The 19,499-nt window shown below is 43.6% G+C and overlaps 6 protein-coding genes across 6 annotated transcripts; 5 read left to right on the forward strand and 1 right to left on the reverse strand.

The window, feature by feature from the left end:
* Positions 1-827: 827 nt before the first annotated feature.
* LACBIDRAFT_315116 (uncharacterized protein) lies at positions 828-1,283 on the forward strand (the record flags this gene model as incomplete). Its single annotated transcript, XM_001889410.1, has 2 exons — positions 828-837; positions 973-1,283. The coding sequence occupies 2 exons, from the start codon at positions 828-830 to the stop codon at positions 1,179-1,181; spliced, it is 219 nt and encodes a 72-aa protein (XP_001889445.1). The 3' UTR covers positions 1,182-1,283.
* A 2,384-nt stretch (positions 1,284-3,667) lies between these two features.
* Positions 3,668-3,997, forward strand: LACBIDRAFT_315117 (uncharacterized protein; the record flags this gene model as incomplete). The annotated part of the gene is made up of 2 exons (XM_001889411.1): positions 3,668-3,746; positions 3,798-3,997. 2 exons carry the CDS (start codon positions 3,668-3,670, stop codon positions 3,995-3,997), a joined length of 279 nt encoding a protein of 92 aa, XP_001889446.1.
* A 2,180-nt stretch (positions 3,998-6,177) lies between these two features.
* On the forward strand, positions 6,178-6,487 carry LACBIDRAFT_315118 (uncharacterized protein; the record flags this gene model as incomplete). Its single annotated transcript, XM_001889412.1, has 2 exons — positions 6,178-6,407; positions 6,469-6,487. 2 exons carry the CDS (start codon positions 6,178-6,180, stop codon positions 6,485-6,487), a joined length of 249 nt encoding a protein of 82 aa, XP_001889447.1.
* A 391-nt stretch (positions 6,488-6,878) lies between these two features.
* On the forward strand, positions 6,879-7,142 carry LACBIDRAFT_315119 (uncharacterized protein; the record flags this gene model as incomplete). Its single annotated transcript, XM_001889413.1, has 3 exons — positions 6,879-6,956; positions 7,008-7,067; positions 7,119-7,142. The coding sequence occupies 3 exons, from the start codon at positions 6,879-6,881 to the stop codon at positions 7,140-7,142; spliced, it is 162 nt and encodes a 53-aa protein (XP_001889448.1).
* Positions 7,143-7,816: 674 nt separating this feature from the next.
* LACBIDRAFT_315120 (uncharacterized protein) lies at positions 7,817-8,124 on the reverse strand (the record flags this gene model as incomplete). Its single annotated transcript, XM_001889445.1, has 3 exons — positions 7,817-7,856; positions 7,914-8,023; positions 8,104-8,124. The coding sequence occupies 3 exons, from the start codon at positions 8,122-8,124 to the stop codon at positions 7,817-7,819; spliced, it is 171 nt and encodes a 56-aa protein (XP_001889480.1).
* A 4,348-nt stretch (positions 8,125-12,472) lies between these two features.
* On the forward strand, positions 12,473-15,751 carry LACBIDRAFT_334658 (uncharacterized protein; the record flags this gene model as incomplete). The annotated part of the gene is made up of 9 exons (XM_001889414.1): positions 12,473-12,496; positions 12,693-12,846; positions 12,898-13,069; positions 13,624-14,084; positions 14,180-14,386; positions 14,520-14,583; positions 14,659-14,804; positions 15,111-15,310; positions 15,674-15,751. 9 exons carry the CDS (start codon positions 12,473-12,475, stop codon positions 15,749-15,751), a joined length of 1,506 nt encoding a protein of 501 aa, XP_001889449.1.
* Positions 15,752-19,499: the final 3,748 nt, after the last annotated feature.

The following is a 19,499-nucleotide window of genomic DNA, read 5'->3' on the forward strand; positions in this document are numbered from 1 at the left end:
ATTTTGATACCATTTAAAATATAATTAAATTCTACTATGTATTGATATCTGAATGCTTTAAGGATGGAAATAGTGTTAAGTTCATTAAGGAAGTTAGAGGAAGTGTTTAAATGTCATGTAGTCCTGAGGAATCCTGAGGACTTGACAGAATTTTTCTCCTAAAACTCAAATTTGCCAAAATTATGGTGTAGTCCTGCAGGAATCCTCAGGAATCCTGTGAGTCCTGCAGGATTCTGTGGGGGGACTGATAAGTACTGCAAAAGTTTGTAGTTGACATTTAGTTCATGGTGTCCTTGGCTCTGTCCAGGTCATGGGGATGAGGTTGAAGGATTAACATGATCTTACTTACATATTGCCAGTGCTGCTGTGTTCATTTTTGACATCATGCACAAGTTGTCTTTTACCTTAGAAAAGGCTATCCTATGCCTTCATATTGATACCTACTGTCCTATCTCAAAACATAATTATTATAAGTTCATGTGAGGATATGGATGAAGGATTGACATGATTTTACACATTGCTATTGCCACATCACCACTTTTGACATCATGACCAAGTTGCCTTTCACATCAGGACAGGCTATTCTCTGCTTTCACATATGAATGGCCTCCTCTGGCTTGAAAGCCAACTTGGGCATGATGTGAAAAAGTGATGATGTGGCAATTGCAATGTGTGAGGTCATGTCAATTCTTCAGCCATATCCCCATGACCTTATAACTATGTTTTGAGATAGGACAGAAGAGTAGCTATCAGTATGAAGGCATAGAGTAGCCTTTCCTAATGTGAAAGACTGCTTGTGCATAATGTCAAAAACTAATTCTGCAGCAATGGCAATATGTAAGTAAGATCATATTAATCCTTCTACCTCATCCCCATCAGTGTTGTCTTGACCCGGTTGACCCTGTCAAAATAAAGGTCAAGTCAAAGGGTCAGTCAAGAATTGACCGGTCAGTCAAGAAAGGTCAAGTGTAGTGTTCGCAAGTTCAGTTCAGTCCGGTTTTTTGCCCCCAAAACGCACAACCGTGGACCGCAACCGGTCTAGGACCAACCCAGATATTGAGGGAACCGAACCGAACCACCTAGGACCGGTCTATTTCGGTCTATGGAGCCGGTTCAGACCGATCCAGGCCGGTTTTTTTGCGTATAATTTATTATACCAATATAAACCATTTGTATCTTGACTATTATTACTCTGAAAAATAAACGGGTTATATGAAATAGTAAAGCATGTAAATACCCGTCATTCTACCAATTTTGAAGAGATTTAATGAAGATTTGACATAGCTATGACTGAAACCGAATTACATCTCGTAGAGACTCGGGTAAAATATGGATTTGGTTATATCTTTCTCAATTCTTAACCGTTTTTGATGAAACAAAAACCCAATAAAAGGTAATAAACGTGGTTACAAGGGTATGTAACGCACGTGACAGTTTAACCGGTTGCAACCGATCAAAACCGGTCTTTGAACGGTTTTAATATATTTTCGAAATGAGGCAACCGGCAACCGGACCAACCCCAAATTGGGGCAACTGCAACCGAAAAAAAGACCGGACCATGGTCCGGTTCAGTTCGGTCCACCGGTTTTTTGCGGTCCTATGGACTGAACCTTTAAACACTAGTCAAGTGGGTCAAGAAAGGTCAAGTGGGTCAAGGTCACATTGAACGGCTATGATGACATAATATAACTAGGCTAGGGGGAATAGATTGGAATGTAGTAGGGACAAGTGGGCAACGACATTCGACTTTAAATGGGTACCTAGAACATTATAGCTAAAAAGTGAGAGGGCATGAGTGCCGAAATTTTCAAGTTGCTATGCCCCAAAAGTCACATCTCTGGAACCACTTCTATGGAAACAGGACGCATTTCCAGAATAACCACACACATCTCAATGTGTGGTGCAAATATTGCATCGGCGTGTACATCTGAGCCAAGCAAGTGGCAGATCACGAAGCTTGTGCAAGGGGAGAATGCCAGTTTGTATGCACAGAAGATGAGTTAATCAAAGATGGTGCAAGGTTAATTCTTACCTGGGAAACAGTTCTAATCACTCTGTATTCCTCAGCAGGTTCAGCATACCTGGCTGTGAAACCTATGGTAGGAAAGGTGAACATGCTCAAGTCCCACCTGTTAAAAGGGTGTCAAAATATACCACCTGAAGTGAAGATTGAAGTCGACTGAAAAGTTGAGGTCTTTACCATCCCCCACGTAATCCATGTGGATTCCAGTGGATTCCAGTGGCCCAGTTGCTAGGCCAGATTGGCTTGCACAATGCCCAGTCCACTGGTCTCAAGTCCAGTCCAGTCCAGTCCAGTCATAGTCCACTGGATCACTGGAGTCCAGTGCACCATTACTTATTACTTATTGATGTTAATTATAATACTACAAAAAAAGACTTCAGAATTAATAAGGTAGACTTGAATTTATAGACAGAATCACAAGGCTAATGATTTATATATTAGTAGTGGTAAGGACTAGCTGCAATAAGAATTAATCATTTTGTTCAGTCGGCAGGGTGAAGGTTGCATGTGACTTACTTGAGGGCGTGCCATATCGTCATGTTTGCTGTTTGTGGGATGGTCACACTTCCGTGACCATCCCTTTCCCTTTCCCTTCCACCACCACCACCACTGACGCTCACAACGTCGACCACCCCCTCACTGCCACGTCACCTCAACAACCCGCGAAGCCAACAATGCCCATGCCGACAACCTCTACCAATGCACACGAAACATGACAACAAGAGAACACAGAACGAGGGACAGCGCCCATGACGTTGCCACATCATGGGCCAATGGTACGTGTGCCCCACCCCATCCCTCCGTTCTCACCACGACAGGCACCAATGACCCCACACAACGGCAACCCACGTCACGGCAAATGACGAGCACCCACCAGTGTCAACGAACCATGACAAGCACCCACCCACCCCCACCACCCATGAACGACGACGAGCGCCCACCACCATGACCCACCACCGCCCACTGACACGACAATGATGTGTCAACGACATGCCAGGACAATGACATGACACACCAGGATGATGACGCGACACACCAGGATGACGACACAACACGATGATGCGTCCACACGAGTACCCACCCCCACCACACACGAAAAACCACGAGTGCCCACAAAAAACGACATGTGCCCACAAAAAACAACAAGTGCCCACCCAAAACAACACGCGCCCACAAAAAACCACCAATGCGGAACGGCAACGAGGGCCCAACACCACCACCTCTCCCCTCCACTCTCTCCCCCCTTCACTCCCTCCCCCCTTCCTTGCTCTCCCCCCCTCCATTCCTCTCTTCCCCCTCCTCCCTCCCCCCTTCCTGATCACTACTCCCTCCCCCCTTTCTTTCCCTCCCCCCTTTCTTTCCCTCTCAGTAAAAGTAATGTATTTAATTAATAAATTTTCTTTTTTCTTTTGAAATCTAAGTTCAGTCCAGTCCAGTCCAGTCCAGTTTTGTGCTTGCAGTCCAGTCCAGTCCAGTTCTGTGTTGGGAGAGTCCAGTGGAGTCCAGTTTTGTGATTGGCAGTCCAGTCCAGTCCAGTCCAGTGGAATCCAGTGGAGTCCATGTGGATTATGTGGGGGATGATAAAGTATTGCTCTTCTCCCCCAGGATGCTGATAATTACTCGCATGAACTCCATTTGCAGCACATGGTACAGTGTTTAGGGCCATTCCCACTTGAATTCCTCGAACATTGTGAGGATTGGGGGAAATACTTTGATGAGAAAGGTGAGTGCAACCTCATCTAATCATCAACGATTAGTGACTTTCTTCACTTAGGCACACTTCTTCACACAAACAGCAATTTTGCGCCATCCACCCTCAAAGACATTTTGCAAGGCTTTGAAGTCCTTAATGAGAGCGAGATTCTAGGCACTGCTGCATTCTTGCGCAAATGTTTGACATTAGATCCGAAGCTGCAACCGAGTGCCCAAGAGCTACTAAAAGATGGTTGGCTATTGGAATTTTTGGCCCCCTAGGAATAATTACATCAGAAAAATACTTAGTGTGCTTCTCTCACTAAGGTTTCATCCCATTGGGCAGAGGAGGAAGCTGATGAAATTTCGACTTTTAATCATATTCTTAGCCAAATCACAACTTTTTTCAAGCCCTCAGACTCGGGAGCATGCCTTGCACAATTGTGATTAAGTTGTTGTGCAAATGAGTGACAGAATATAATCCAATGATAATAGAATAACCATGTAGGTTTGTCTGGACAGGATCCGACTTTCGAGGAGCTGGTTGGATATGAGGTGAAATCTCTATCATTCTCGGCTCAAGAGGGACAACAGGACATATTAGCTCCTCCTGCCAAAGTAGTTGATGGTGTTCCATCTCTTGAGAATGACGTTAAGGCTCTTCCTGCATATGTATTTGACACTCCTGTTTGAGGGATCGTTGATGGCGATGCTCTAATTCCTGTACATGCTGGTGTTTCAACTCGTGCGGCATCTGCTATTACTCTTGGGAATGCCAGTGCTGATGCTCCAACTCTTGAAAGCACTGCTTCTCCTGCATGTGATGGTGCTCCGCTTCCTGTAACCTCTGCTGTCTTTCTACCTCTTGCTGGCTATGACTTGAACTCTTTGCTGGTGTTTGGCCTCCTGCGCCCATTGATGATGCAAGTGTTGGCCTTGCTGAAGGAGCTGTTCGTGATGCTGATGTTGTCATTGGATATGGATGCCTTGATTCTCAGGTACTGCTCAGTGCTGACAAGGGGGTGGCGGAGGATAGCCTCCAGTGATAGGGGTAGCAGGTACAATGTGCAGCAGGGGCCTGCCCCTATGATATTGAACAAGGTGGCTGTATATTGTGCAAATCTAGATCTCGCTTCGACCAGGGTATTGGTGAGCAACAACAACAATTCCTGACCTTTCTTGACACACAATTTCAGCTTGGCTGACCGAGGGAGGTAGAGGTCCCAATAAGGAACAACTGGTTCCCAATACAAAGTTGTAGTGTCTAAACACAACTATGCTACGGAGCACACCACACTGTTACCATTGTGATCAGCTGACTGACCAGCCAAGAACTATCCCTGACCAGACACGGTAGGGTACACGACTAAAACCTCCCTGGAGGGGTCACTGGCAGGTTCTCCAACCAGCAACAAAAACTCATCGCGACCCAGGATGAGCTTGACTGATCTCGACCATCTCATCTGCAACAGACATGGCACACTTCAGACACAGGGTGCGAACGAACTGACTGTAACACATCACAAACGCACTATGGAGAGGGGGTGGTGGGGCACAGCAACATGGGATGAAAGTACGGTTCTGCCATGTCAAAGATACTGAGACCATCAAACACGTACTTTGCCATGACACTGCAGGCCTTGGCTTATATATATACTGGGTATAATGTGGAAAAATGCGGAAGATATTAATAATAATGCTCCCTTTAAACTGCCGGAATTACTTGGAAGATATTTAAAATCTTTTATCTCATTTTATCGATTTTTTTCTGTCGGAATTATTAAGAATATCCTGGGGTGGATAAACGTTGAAGATATTGGAGAGGAAATTTCTACAAAAGGCAAGTCCATACATGCACAGCAAATATGTGGAAGATATGTTAATACCACGAGGTGAAGAAACTTCTTAATATAGCAGTATCTTCAGATCTAACACTTGCTTAATAAGGTTATTTGCTGTTGACACCACTTGCTCCATCCACGGCGTCGTCAAAGCATACAACGACGAACTCGGACTCTATTCCTCAACGTTACAAAGCTCAATGGAGACGGGAATGCGCCCACACATGACAGTCAGTAGCACACTATTGTTTTCTGCTAACAAAAGTCATAGATTTCGTTCTACTACGTACAGGGGATTATACCAACACGCAAAAGGAAGCACAAGACGACGAAAACACATAAACGGAGAGTCGACATGCGATCTAACGCATAAGCACCATCAGAAGGACACGGAATTGTGAGAAACAAACGTATATGCTACGGACAGCAGCTGGTGTTTCGTGTTTACAAGCTGGAATGTGGGTTGTGAACCAAAGGTAAGTACTCACATTGCTTTGTTCATCCTGCACAATACTGACGGCTGTGATCATTTCCAAGCACTCGGCACCCGCATGGAGCATTCTGGCTGCATGCACCAGTTTTTCGGATAGAGATACATCGTCTCGAGGTGGACTCCAAATTATGATGGAGAACATTCACTCCGAGACCTACTACGAGCCTAAAGAATACGCGAGAAGACGATACCAGGTAAACGATCGCAAGAAGATGAACAAGATAACAATAACGCTCACACCAAGGCCCACGCATAAACATTGTTGGAAGGGTGCGGGAGTGCAGGGAACAGATGGATATACGGAGAGGCGGCATGTCGCATTTACGAGCTGCGATAGGGTCATGAGGGATGGGAGAAGGTGAGTTCTTACCTTCCTTTGTTCCTGCTGCACAATACTAACGCCTGTGCTCGTTTTCAAGCGCATCGTCGATGTGTTGACAGTTTCTCGCTATGTGAGTACCCAATTATCCTTTACACGTGTTTTCACCTAATCGAAGTCCATATTGTTCGTTGTACTACCTACTACGAACCGAAACGGTACATGAGAAGATGATACTGCGTAAACGAAGACTCGACATTGAAATCTAACGCGTACACGCCGCCAGGAGGGCATGGGAGTACGGGGAGCAGATGGATATGCTACGGAAAGGCGGTGTTTCGCATGGAGAAGTTGGGAGAGGTCATGAGCTGTGGAAAGGCAACGAAAAGTGAGTACTTACATCGTATAGGATGTCATGCACAACATTGACGAACCGTGGTCATTTCAAAGCATGTGTGGAGCGTTCTGGACTGTATGCACCGGTTCTGCGGATGGAAATACGTCGTCTCGATGTTGGAAACGAGTAAAAGCAACGTCTTGCACTCACTATGGACGGATAAACGGAACCAGGACGCGTTAAACGACGAGGTATGTCAGTTTGACTCTGTAGGTTATTCTGACACTAACATACCTTCGTAGATTAGACTTCAATGTTTCGCAATACTTCCAAAGACGGGATTGAACACCTACGTGAAGATTGTAAGTCAAGATGTTGACGTCAAACGAAATATTAGTGAAATACCTTTGCAGAACTTACATACCCGACGACGATAAGTCGGGCCAATGGCACGAGGAACATCAAGAGAATACGTCAATGTTTGTGGCAGCTGGAACGATGAGGCATCGTATACATGTGTCCGATGTATACAACATCAAAGGAAACCACGGAGGGCCAGGAAGTAAGATTTCATTCTGCTATGTACAAAAAATCGTAACGACATGCCTGAAGACGAACAACACAACAATAAAACATACGTGAAGGTGCAACAGCCAAAATTGACGCCTGAATGCTAGAAAGGACGGAATCACGAAAACCAACGTCGCCTGAGGACGGGTATACACTATGGACAGCGAGCGCTTCGCGTTTACGAGTGGGATAGGGTTGTGAGAGATAAAGTGAGTACTTATTTTATTTCGTTCATCCCACACAATACCGATCGCATGCTATACATGGATCTCTCACCAGCATCTAGACACAGCAAGCTTCCCTATCCGCTCTCACGTGTCCAAAACATTGGGAAAATGGGCGGGATTTCCTTCAAAAAATGAGCATAAGTATAAACCCTCCAACTACAAAAATCTGAGCGCGTACTAACTGTCTTCAATCAGTTTTACAAATGTTCGGGGTGCTATGCACCCCTTGCGGCCACCCTAAACAACGACGAGCGCTGTAGAGCCAACAGATCCGCTCGCCGCGGGGCCGAGACATCGGAAAAAATGGCCACAAATTAAATCTTCAAAAAGCACAGTTTGAGTGGCAGGCGTCGACTAATGCAACGTAAATGTGTGCTTCCCATGATTTAGTGTGCTCGAGGTACTACGCACCTCGAGCACTTGCCGTAAATGGCGACGGGCAAGAATGCATGCATACGACATTGGGCACAGCACGGCCTCAAACTAATAGCTGGGGGGTCCACTCGCCGTGGGGCTGAAACCTCAATAAAACCAGGCGCAAACCTTCGAAAAACAAGGTGTAAGTGCGTATTTTGATTACCATAGCATAGTGTGTACTGACCTTCGTTTGGCAGTCAGTCATCCGAATGCGTGGCGCGGACACTGTAGACCACTTGCAAAGATGTGGTCTGTGCGTGCAAGAGGTAAGTTGACAAAAGATTAGAATGCTTAAGACACTTACTGATGGATGGGACTTCTGGGGGTTGTTACGCTGCCTGGCAGGGAAAAGTGGTGAGTACCTGTGTATTCTTGCTGGATAAGCAGATATGGACCTCTGACTTTTGATAGACTTAATTTACAGTTACTGGAATGGCGTTCGTCAGTAAATGCATTATGTTGAATTAAATATGAATGGACCTTAACTGCCCAGCTTATATAGATCTGGAAAGGGCTGTACAGGCATATCCGGAATAGTACGTACCTGTCAGGGAATGGAACATTTTTTGACGGATGCAATTGAAATGAATTGTGTTGGCAAGTTCGGAAATCATTGATTGGAGACACATGCCATGCACTATTTGCTGTACCTTCACCCCTCCATTATCCATTTTATTCGATGATGGTAGTAAGTAAGTATATTATTTTTCTTGGTATGTGAATTGGTAGAAATGAAGATGTAACAGTGTATCTTCTAAATGGGAAAGTGATTCAGTGTGCATACTAACAAAGAATTACAATGTTCGGAATCGCACTGTGCAAAGAGATGGAAATGCTACAAGATAAAAAATTCCATGGCCATCTATTATTCTGAAGTAATACCCCCAAAAGAATATCTGATAGGGAAATAGACAAAAGTGAACAATTGAATAGTAGAAAATGGAGGACAGCCTCCTACCCACCTTCAAATGGAGATTCACCACAAAGATTGCACAAAAGTGCTGGGTGAAACACATTTGGCCTGTCAAGTAGGACCCTTGATGGTGCTAATTTCTGATGTGGAAACTTTGCAGAAAGAGCCCATGAGGTGCTGGCACTTTCTGTGGATTCTGAATTCAGTGCAGGGACCTGGAACAAGGAATGAGACACAGAAAAAAAATTCTTGAATCAAGGGATGAATGGGGGTAGAAGGAAGAATGAATTAGGTCTAGAGCTAGACCCTTGATGAAAAATGAAGAAGTCTGCAAAGAGGCAGAAGTGGAAATGGGGGAGGAGGAGATGGACCTTTGTTTGTCCGATGCACTGTCTCTTCATCTTTGACATGCAGCACGACAAAGCAACACGCTGACTTGATTCTTTTTTCAACATGTGTAGATACATTACCAGTATCAAATACTATATTGTTTTAATGAGTTCTTTCTGTTTATAAAATATGGTAAAGATTATGAATACAAACCATAAATTCACTGGTACAAATATAAGTGACTGGAATTTAAACCATCAAGTGAAATTCAAACTAGTGGAATAGGTGTCCTGTGAGGTAATGATAGGAGTGGGTGGTCAAGCAACGATGGGAAGTCTGGTGAATGAGGGAATCTATTACTATGGTGTGAGGACTAGTTGTACTTCCGTATGACTCAGTTTTCAGCTCACGAACTGTTAGCAGAGATTGCTGATGCTTTGGATATCCGTCGCATAATCTCTGTTCTTCCTTAGGAAATCCTGAAGGGAGTAGAGTTCAAGAACAAGGGTCAATGAATATTTGAATACCTCTGAGAATATTCAGTGATCTCCCAAACTTAATGAAAAAAGTTATGAAAAAGTGCAGGCAAAAGAATGAAATGATACTGGCAGAGAATGAAAAATGCAGTAGGTAGAAATAAAATCAAGTTGGCAAAGAATGAAAAAGTAATGAAAAAGCACAAGCAAAAGAATGAAATGTATTTCATTGCCAAGGAGAAATGAAAAATGTGGTGGGTAGCAATGAAATAGCTGTCAAGAAAGAATGAAATTGCCTAGGCATTTCATTTAGGGGGATTGAAAAGACTTTGCAGGCAACTGTCACGAACCATCCTCGTGACCTACAACCTCACATGACTAACCACCCCATAACTCACTTCTCGGACTCCAACACCAAAACAACTCTGACCTTGTACTCTGGTAAACCAATGCCGAACATGTGTATCCAACTCCAAGCACGACAACTCCGAATAGAACAAGGCGCTTATTGTTCTTGTTCTGCCAAGTCTCCTGTCCTCTGCCTTGGCAAAAACCCTCTTCACAATAAACCTCAACTCCAACTCCACGCTTCCTCACATATCATCTCTGCCTCCATGATACTTCCCTTATGGCCCTTGTTCTCTCTATTGTTCTACTTTGTACTGGAGTTACCAACCTCTTTTCCTTTTTCACAGACCTTATTCTCTTTGACTCATATAAATACTCCTCGCATGTACCAAGTACCCTCATCCTTGATATTAAAGTTAACTTCTGTCTTGTTCCTTCGTCCTCTCATCTCAGCCTCTCATCTGCATTATCTCTACTAACTTGCCTCGGACTTCAACTCCGATGCCAAATCCACCTTACACTGAGTTATCGTGTAACTCCGATACACTAACATTTCACTTAGTGTTCACTTCACTTTGCGTATTCTCGAGTCTCCAACTCCAAGCCCATGCTACCTTCATCTCTGACTGACTTAACTCCATTCCTCCTGTCCTGGAACTCAACTCTGTGCCTCCCAGCTTCTTGGACTTAGCTCTGTACACTTATGCTTCAGACCTAACTCCATACAACAACTCGATTACAGACCTCGTCCCTATTCCAGTCTAGTAACTACCAGTGGTATCTACGTCGACCTCTACCTCATCTCGCGCCCTATCCAAGGAATAGGATGGATCCTAACAGCAACTGCCTATGTTTTATCATAAAAGTGGTAGGCACTAGTGTCCATTTGACAGCAGATTCGGAATGTTAACCTCCTACCAGCATTGTTCTAGATCCACTAAGACACCTTGTTTCCAGAATTGACTGAGATGTAGACCTTTGATCTGATCAGTGACTTGTGGGTCAAGATCGGCCTCCCACCTAGAAATGGATGCTGTCCACCAGGCAATGAAATCTAGATAATCAATTGCCATCCTCATGGCAAGGCCCTCAGCACCTTGAAGCTCAGCACAGTCAGAAAACTTCCAATTAATGGCATCTCAGTCGTAAGGGGAAGGGCAGGCAGAGTTCTGTGGAAATGGATGATTTGTGGCGATTTCGTCAATAAGTGAGGACCAGTTGGCAAGATCCAAATTGAATGTGGAACATGTGTGCTCAGAGATGGTAAAGCCTCTGTCCATTCCATGTTCCCATGGGGTTGACAACTCAAAGTCCCAGAACCAGTTGCACCTGCTCCACAAGCAGACAGACAGACAGAAGTAATGAATCAGGGTTTGGAAATCTCAATCTGAGCCTATATCAACCCTGAACGCGATAACTGGAGCAATCTATTGGACATTCTTGCACTTTCCTACAACAGCTCACTACATATGGCCACAGGATTTACACCTGCTTATTTGTTAAGAGGATACCATCCTATTACTGGGTCGACCTTGCTGACGAGCCCTCAACCTATAGGAAGAAATGATGTACATGAGGACCACGTGGAAGTACTTGACGAGAAAGCACTGCACATGGTGGAATGTTTTGAGGCTGAGCGAAAGAAGGCACAGGATGCCCTACTCTTGGGTCAGATTTTCCAGAAAAAGACATACAATAAGGACAGACTAACTTGGGAGTTTCAGGAGGGTGATCACGTCATTATCAACCAGAAAAACCTAGGTCTTCTCAGAGACGAGAAGGGGCAGGGAGACAAACTATTGATGGACCATTTGAAATAATTCAAAAGCTGAGTCTGGTTTCCTATCATCTTCATATGCCTGTGTCATTTGGAATGCATCCCATACTCAATATAGAACACTTAGAAAAATACCAAGAATCTCCTGAAAATTTTGGAGAGAGACCCAAGATTAAAATGAGACAAATGAATTTTGAAGAACTACCTGAATATCAGGTGGAAGGCATCGTGGCCGAGTCGTGGCACAAAGGCAGGAACAGTAAGCATATACCCATCTATCATGTATGCTATATGGGGTACGGTCCAGAAGCTGACACTTGGGAACCAAGGCAGAATTTGAAAAATGCACCAGTCATGTTAACAGAGTGGATTAACAATAAGGCATCTCAATCCAAGAAACTAAAACAGGTAAAATGAATGGACAGAAATTTTATTTAAACCACACGTCGACCTTGTGTAACTATCTAAACAATTTTTCAATCAAAAACACTCTCATCTCTTTTCTTATCATGCAGACCATTGAAACCTATATGCCTTCATTCCCCAACCTTCATCTTACCCCTTTCCAATCCATCAATACCATCACTGACAACATTCATCCTTTCAATTATTAACTCACAGCAGACAATTTTATTTCCCTTACCCTTCCTGACAGACAACTTTTGTATGCTCTCAACCTGGCCACTGGTTCCTCATTGTGGTGGCCATTATGTCGGGTTGCACGAATCATAATGTTTGCAGCTATACACTCCATCCCCATCAATCCTTCCTTACCCATTTCATTATGTGCATATATCCTGGAGTTCCAATTCGATCACATCACAATGCAACACCCAACCATCTTGACAACTCTGGACTCTGATTGCATGAACCTGCTCTACGGTTACATATTGTGAGAAAATATTGAAGCATGGTATGTCAATTTCCAGAGCATGGGAAGACAGGCCGTACAGTGGATCCATACCGCACACATCAAGGAAGATTATTTAGGTGCTTATTCAGGCTGGAACTGGGACACACCTTACTGTGGCACTCTGGGACTAAGCTTTCCAGACCATTATCTCACTAAAGGACCCGGCAAGGGTACACATTCAATTTTACAAACAATTTTCTTACAACTCATGAAAATTATAGAGCCTTCCAACTCTGCATCATATGTTCTCCCCTCAGCCTACAGCTCCACCTTCAGTGACTCATCCAGCAAGTACACTGGTTCGAGCATTACAGACAACAAGGACATAGTTATGCAGGACACAGAGTACAGTGGAATAGGGATTCCCTACTCCAGTGCACGGTCACCTGCACAGTACATAGACACGTCACATGTAGTAGCTACTCACCACAATACCACCACTTACCCAGTCAGCTACATGCTGGGGAAGCCCTTCCACCCTTTCCACTTGGTGATGAGAGTGTTCTTCATGCTTTAACACGCTCGCCTCTCACTCTCTGCCTTTTTTCTCGGCCCTGGTCTCATTCTTGCAGTTGCTGCAGCTGCCACATCACCAACTTCATCGTGTCCTGTATCATCCATCCTATGTCCTACTGCCTTGCCGTCTTCGTCTCCACGTCTATTTCGTCTACGCCGTGACATCACCGTCATCCGTCATATGTCACCATGCCAGAAAATAAGACCACATTGAAGAAGAAGCCTGTCAATCAGGCACTGCCCGCAGTAATGCCGCCAGCGCCAGCATCTGCACCCGCATCAAAACCAGCAGCAGCATCATCGCCACCACTGCCAGTATCTGAAGAGAGCCTTGTGAAGCTCATCACTCTCGCCACGTGATCACCGGACTCACCATTAGGCCTCATTTGGGCGCACGCCTTTCGGGAAGAGTCAAGGGATGGATTTCAAAGGGGAACAGAGCTTTTCAAGGACAAGGATGTGAAGCAGGCATTTCGTGATGGTGCAGATGAAGGACAGATAATGGGAATACTGAATGAGAGGAAGGAATGGGAGGCAGCAGGCCACGGCTTGTGGTGTTTCGACACGAAAACAGATTGCTTCTCTTGCAACATAGGACTTCCTGAGGGACATACCTGCACTGCCAACAAGCTCAACGCCATGGTTCAGGTTGATTCTGTTGAGGCTCGCCCACCTTCTCTTGATGCTGCTATTCAGGTTTCCCCCTCCCATCACACTTCCTCATCCCAGACCACTCCACCTCTTCTTGTCAATGTTGAAGCTCAAGCCCAGCTTATGGATTTGCCCCCCGCTGCCACCACTGCTCCTACCTTGGATCCCCCAGCCTTCGATTGGTCTGACGACACCACCTCCATACCTATCGTCCCCATATTCCCTAAAAACCAACCTTGCCGTGACCTTTCTGCCCTCCACACCACCAACCCCAACCCCTTCAGCTCATTAGCCCATCGGAATAGCCATTCCCAATTGCCTTTGGAAAAATGTGAGGTTTTTCGGTCCTGACCACCATTTTGGCCACGTTGAGCCCCACCATTCTTCCCCATCTCACAAACTACTCCTTGTCAACGCCTCTTTCCAGTCTCGAACCCCACCACACTGCCATTGCCATCAACCCCATTGAAGATTCCTACACTCGATTCGGAATCCGATCCACGCCTCTTGGATTTGAGTCAAGCTTTGAAGGCACTTGGTTGGGTTCGTCACTGATCTTTCTTCAAGTTTATGTTCCTACTGTGTCCATCACATCTTTTTCTTTCATTGCTTTGTTTGATTCTGGATTTCTACTCTACATTTTTCTAGTCCTCTTAGATTTCTTCTTCTTTTTCAGCAGCTGGTGACGGGGACGTCACCTTATGGGAAGGGGGCAGATGGAATAGGGATTCCCTACTTCAGTGTGCGGTCATGTGCACAGTACATAGACACATCACATGTAGTAGCTACTCACCACAATACCACCACTTACCCAGTCAGCATGTGAGGTTTTTCGGTCCTGACCACCATTTTGGCCACGTTGAGCCCCACCATTCTTCCCCATCTCACAAACTACTCCTTGTCAACGCCTCTTTCCAGTCTAAGATCCAAATTGAATGTGGAACATGTGTGCTCAGAGATGGTAAAGCCTCTGTCCATTCCATGTTCCCATGGGGTTGACAACTCAAAGTCCCAGAACCAGTCACACCCGCTCTCACTTACGGGGCCTTCACTTGTGTCGTCCAGCTTCAGGGGTATAATTTGCCAACTGGCTGTTAGAGTGCACGGCTCTACATTGGTGTATTCCTATGAATACAAATGTCAGTAACTACTTTTATGTGGAGTCAGAAGTGTAGAGTTGGATATGAATATAGCTAAGTAATATCCTAGAAATGTGGAGAGTCTTAACCATTCATTGATTGTGTTGCTTGATGACCGCGATTGTTAGTGTGTAGCCTTAATGATTGGTCAAAGTTAATTGATAGCGCGAAGCCTTATCAATTCACTCAAGAAACACTGCTTAGTTCAGAGAACTTAAGATTGTCAAAGTTGGGGTTAAAAAGTAAGATGTCCTACTTCCTGTATTTCAGTCTATCAAAATACAAGTACAATACCACTGAGAAATATCTAGATCATTCCTACACTTGTGTAAGAGGCCATTGCAAGCATGGCAGAAATGAGTCCTTTTTTGCAGAGGTGAAGTAACCTATTTTTATTTTTTCTGCTTTTTTCTGATTTTCTAGCTATGTCTTTACCACAAACTATTAAATTTCCCTATTTAAATGTTGCTCCAAACCCTAAACAGAGTACCCCAGCATCATCACCATTAATGAGAAATACATTGATGTTTTTCTCATTTTTTGCTCATTTTCTGGTTATACACAGATACATTGCCATATTTGGAAGTCCACTCTAGAGTCTGAAACTGTTACCCAACATCATTGCTCATAATCAGCACCATCCCTTGATTTTCTCTAATTTTTCTGCCATTTTATGACTATTTTTGGACAGATTACCATATTTGGATGTCCACCCTGGACTCTGAACACATTATCTAATGTAATCACCACCAGTGTGGACATTGTCTAATTAACTACAAAGAATTATAAAAGTTGGACATATACTACAAAGTTTATCAATAGACAATAAAAGACTACAAACCTTGAATATGGACTACAAAGTTGGATATAGACTATAAAGTTTACCAATAGACTACAAAAGGCTGGAGTTAAAGATGTTTCATTGTAATTGTTTATTTGTATTTGTTTAATGCCCTTGTTACTTTATAGTAGAAGCATATATTTGATATATCTGTTGTAAAAAGACCAGGTCATTCAAAGCCAAGTGGGATGGGCTAATGATATCAGACTATTTATTTGTATTTACCTACATTTATTCTCATTTCAGAATAATTCTACAAATGAAGAGTGCATACTGTAAAAAAAACCATGTCATTTGGACCAGAATTGGCAGAGTTAGGTAGAAACAAAATAGATTACTAAGCATTCAATATGTGCAAACAGGTTCACTGCATGCACAGTTAAACTGTTGAACCCTGATAGATAAAATCATTCTCCTCTTGGTTTTCTTTACTTTTTGGTCAAACCAGGTGATATTTTCTTTTTAGGATGGACCCTGAAGTGGACTTTGAAGGCAGTGCCTGATGTTCTATACACCATTCATATTTTTTTTGCAATCTTTCCGCTATTTTCCAGCTATTTTTGGATATAATACCATATTTGGAACTCAACTCTGGACCCTGACAACATTACCCAATGTTATCACCAGCAATGAGCACCATCCCCCATTTTTTTCTGATTTTTTGGCTATATATGTTAGGCTATATTACCACATTTGGAAATGGACCCAGACCCTGAAAATGACCCCTGATGTGGTCACCAACAGTGAGCATCACCCTCCCTTTTTTTCCAATTTTTTTGCCTATCTTCTGGCTATTTTAGGCTATATTACCAGATTGGAAATGCACCATAACCCCTGATGTCGTCACCAACAGGAAGCACCACCCCTAATTTTTTTCTGATTTTTTGGTTATTTTGTAGCCATTCTTGGCTATATACCATATTTGGAAATGCACAAATGATCCTATAATTAAGGAGTGCATACTGCAAAAAAAACTGTGTCATTTGGACCAGAAGCGGCAGAGCTAGGTAGAAACAAAGATTTCTACCAAGATGGATTACTAAACATTCAATATGTGCAAACAATTTCACTGCATGCACAGTAAATCTGTTTGTCTTTATTTTACACCATGTGATATCATAGGGTTCAACTTCAACCTGCAAACCAAACTTACAGATATACTACATATGTCATTGACTATTTATTTGTATTTACCTACATTTATCCTCATTTCAGAATGATCCTACAATTAAGGAGTGCATACTGCAAAAAAAACATGTCATTTGGACCAGAAGTGGCAGAACTACGCAGAAATCCTCATTTCCACCAAGATAGATTACTAATCATTCAACATGTGCAAACAATTTTACCTCCTGTGTGGTAAATCTGTTTGCATTTGTTTTTAATCATGTGGTATCATGTGGATTCAAGTTCAGTATGCAGAAACCAAAGTTTAGTGAGACTACAGGTGTGGTTTCACACTATTTATTTGTATTTACCTACATTTAGCCTCATTTCAGAATGATCCTACAAATGGGGAGTGCATACTGCAAAAAAAACCATATCATTTGGACCAGATTTGGCAGAGCTAGGTAGAAATTTTCATTTTCACCAACATGGATTACTAATCATTCAACATGTGCAAACAATTTCACCTTGCGCGTGGTAGTTCTGTTTGCATTTGTTTTTAACTATGTGATATCATTTGGATTCAAGTTCAGTATACAGAAACCAATGTTTCCTGAGACTACACATGTCATTTCGGACTATTTATTTGTATTTACCTACATTTATCCTCATTTCAGAATGATCCTACAATTACAGCCAATTTCAAATCTATGCGGAATCCCCCCAAAAAAAAAAGGCTGTTTGTACCTATTAGCTTTAACTGAAGGCTGGGACCCCAAATCCACAATCGTGTTTGCACTCAGTCACGTCTGCCAAGTTCCTCATTATGGTAGATCTAGACACTCCTGCTAGCAGTGAACCTAATGCAATCAATCTTTCTGTTGTTGCTCGACTCATGTTCTACAAAGCTGGAACCACTGGCAAAGGCAAGAAACAAACGCAGGACGTCAAGGCCTCCCAATTCCTGTCCCTAATCTATTGTATGATACGATATCTAGGCAAGGTGACGCCCAAGTGATGCCCCTGATGTTGTTAACTATGAAGAATACAAAGACCTAGTCAAGAATACAATACTTTTTGCACCTGGGAGGAAACCAGTCATTATATTTGTTGAAATGCCGCACATTGAGAAGTCAGCTAAACGAGTGGTGAGAACAGAACATGTACAGCATCTATGTACTGCTGTCCTCGAACAAAGAACCTTCTCTGCACACATCTCCTTCCAACTAAAGCCCAACCTTGTGTTCTTCCCGATGTCTTTTGATTTCGTGCAGCCTCACAAACATGATTATATCAGGTCGTGGAACTTCTTTGGCAATGGTATTCATGAATGCAGCGTGCTGGATGTCATTTCTCTTGAGGGCATGAATTGAGACACATTTTCAAGAGAAATTGAGCCTTTGTAGAGTGTGAACCAAGGTAGGGATGGAGGGGCGACAGCTGTTCTAGGAGGCAAAACGAAAGTGATGTGTATTCTTTAGAAATTGTGCATGTGAAGATATTATGTCATTTGATTCTAGGGTCCTTGGGCCCACTTTTTTTTTTGTAATTCCACATAGATGTGAAATCGGCTGTAAGCAGTGCATACTGCAAAAAAAAACCATATCATTTGGACCAGATTTGGCAGAGTGACATACAAATCTTCATTTTCGCTAAAAATGATGACTAAGCAATGACGTGCACCAAGGATCATCTGACAGTGCTTTGCATGTGAGATTGCACTCAAAATCTTATGAAAACCTGTTTGTACTTGTAGTTTGTGGCTGATATCATGTGTTCTACACCGAAAATCAACCCAAAATGGTTACTTCAGGTCATGAAATACAAATGCAAACACGTTTTCGTGGGATTTGCAGTGCAATCTCACATGCAAAACACTGGAACCTGTGCTGGGGTTCAGACGATCCTTTCATTCAGTATTCCCATTATCTGTCCTTCATCTGCACCATCACGAAATGCCTGCTTCACATCCTTGTCCTTGAAAAGCTCTGTTCCCCTTTGAAATCCATCCCTTGACTCTTCCCGAAAGGCGTGCGCCCAAATGAGGCCTAATGGTGAGTCCGGTGATCACGTGGCGAGAGTGATGAGCTTCACAAGGCTCTCTTCAGATACTGGCAGTGGTGGCGATGATGCTGCTGCTGGTTTTGATGCGGGTGCAGATGCTGGCGCTGGCGGCATTACTGCGGGCAGTGCCTGATTGACAGGCTTCTTCTTCAATGTGGTCTTATTTTCTGGCATGGTGACATATGACGGATGACGGTGATGTCACGGCGTAGACGAAATAGACGTGGAGACGAAGACGGCAAGGCAGTAGGACATAGGATGGATGATACAGGACACGATGAAGTTGGTGATGTGGCAGCTGCAGCAACTGCAAGAATGAGACCAGGGCCGAGAAAAAAGGCAGAGAGTGAGAGGCGAGCGTGTTAAAGCATGAAGAACACTCTCATCACCAAGTGGAAAGGGTGGAAGGGCTTCCCCAGCATGTAGCTGACTGGGTAAGTGGTGGTATTGTGGTGAGTAGCTACTACATGTGACGTGTCTATGTACTGTGCAGGTGACCGTGCAC

Source organism: Laccaria bicolor, genomic scaffold (assembly GCF_000143565.1).
Source record: "Laccaria bicolor S238N-H82 LACBIscaffold_67 genomic scaffold, whole genome shotgun sequence".
NCBI lineage: Eukaryota > Fungi > Basidiomycota > Agaricomycetes > Agaricales > Hydnangiaceae > Laccaria > Laccaria bicolor.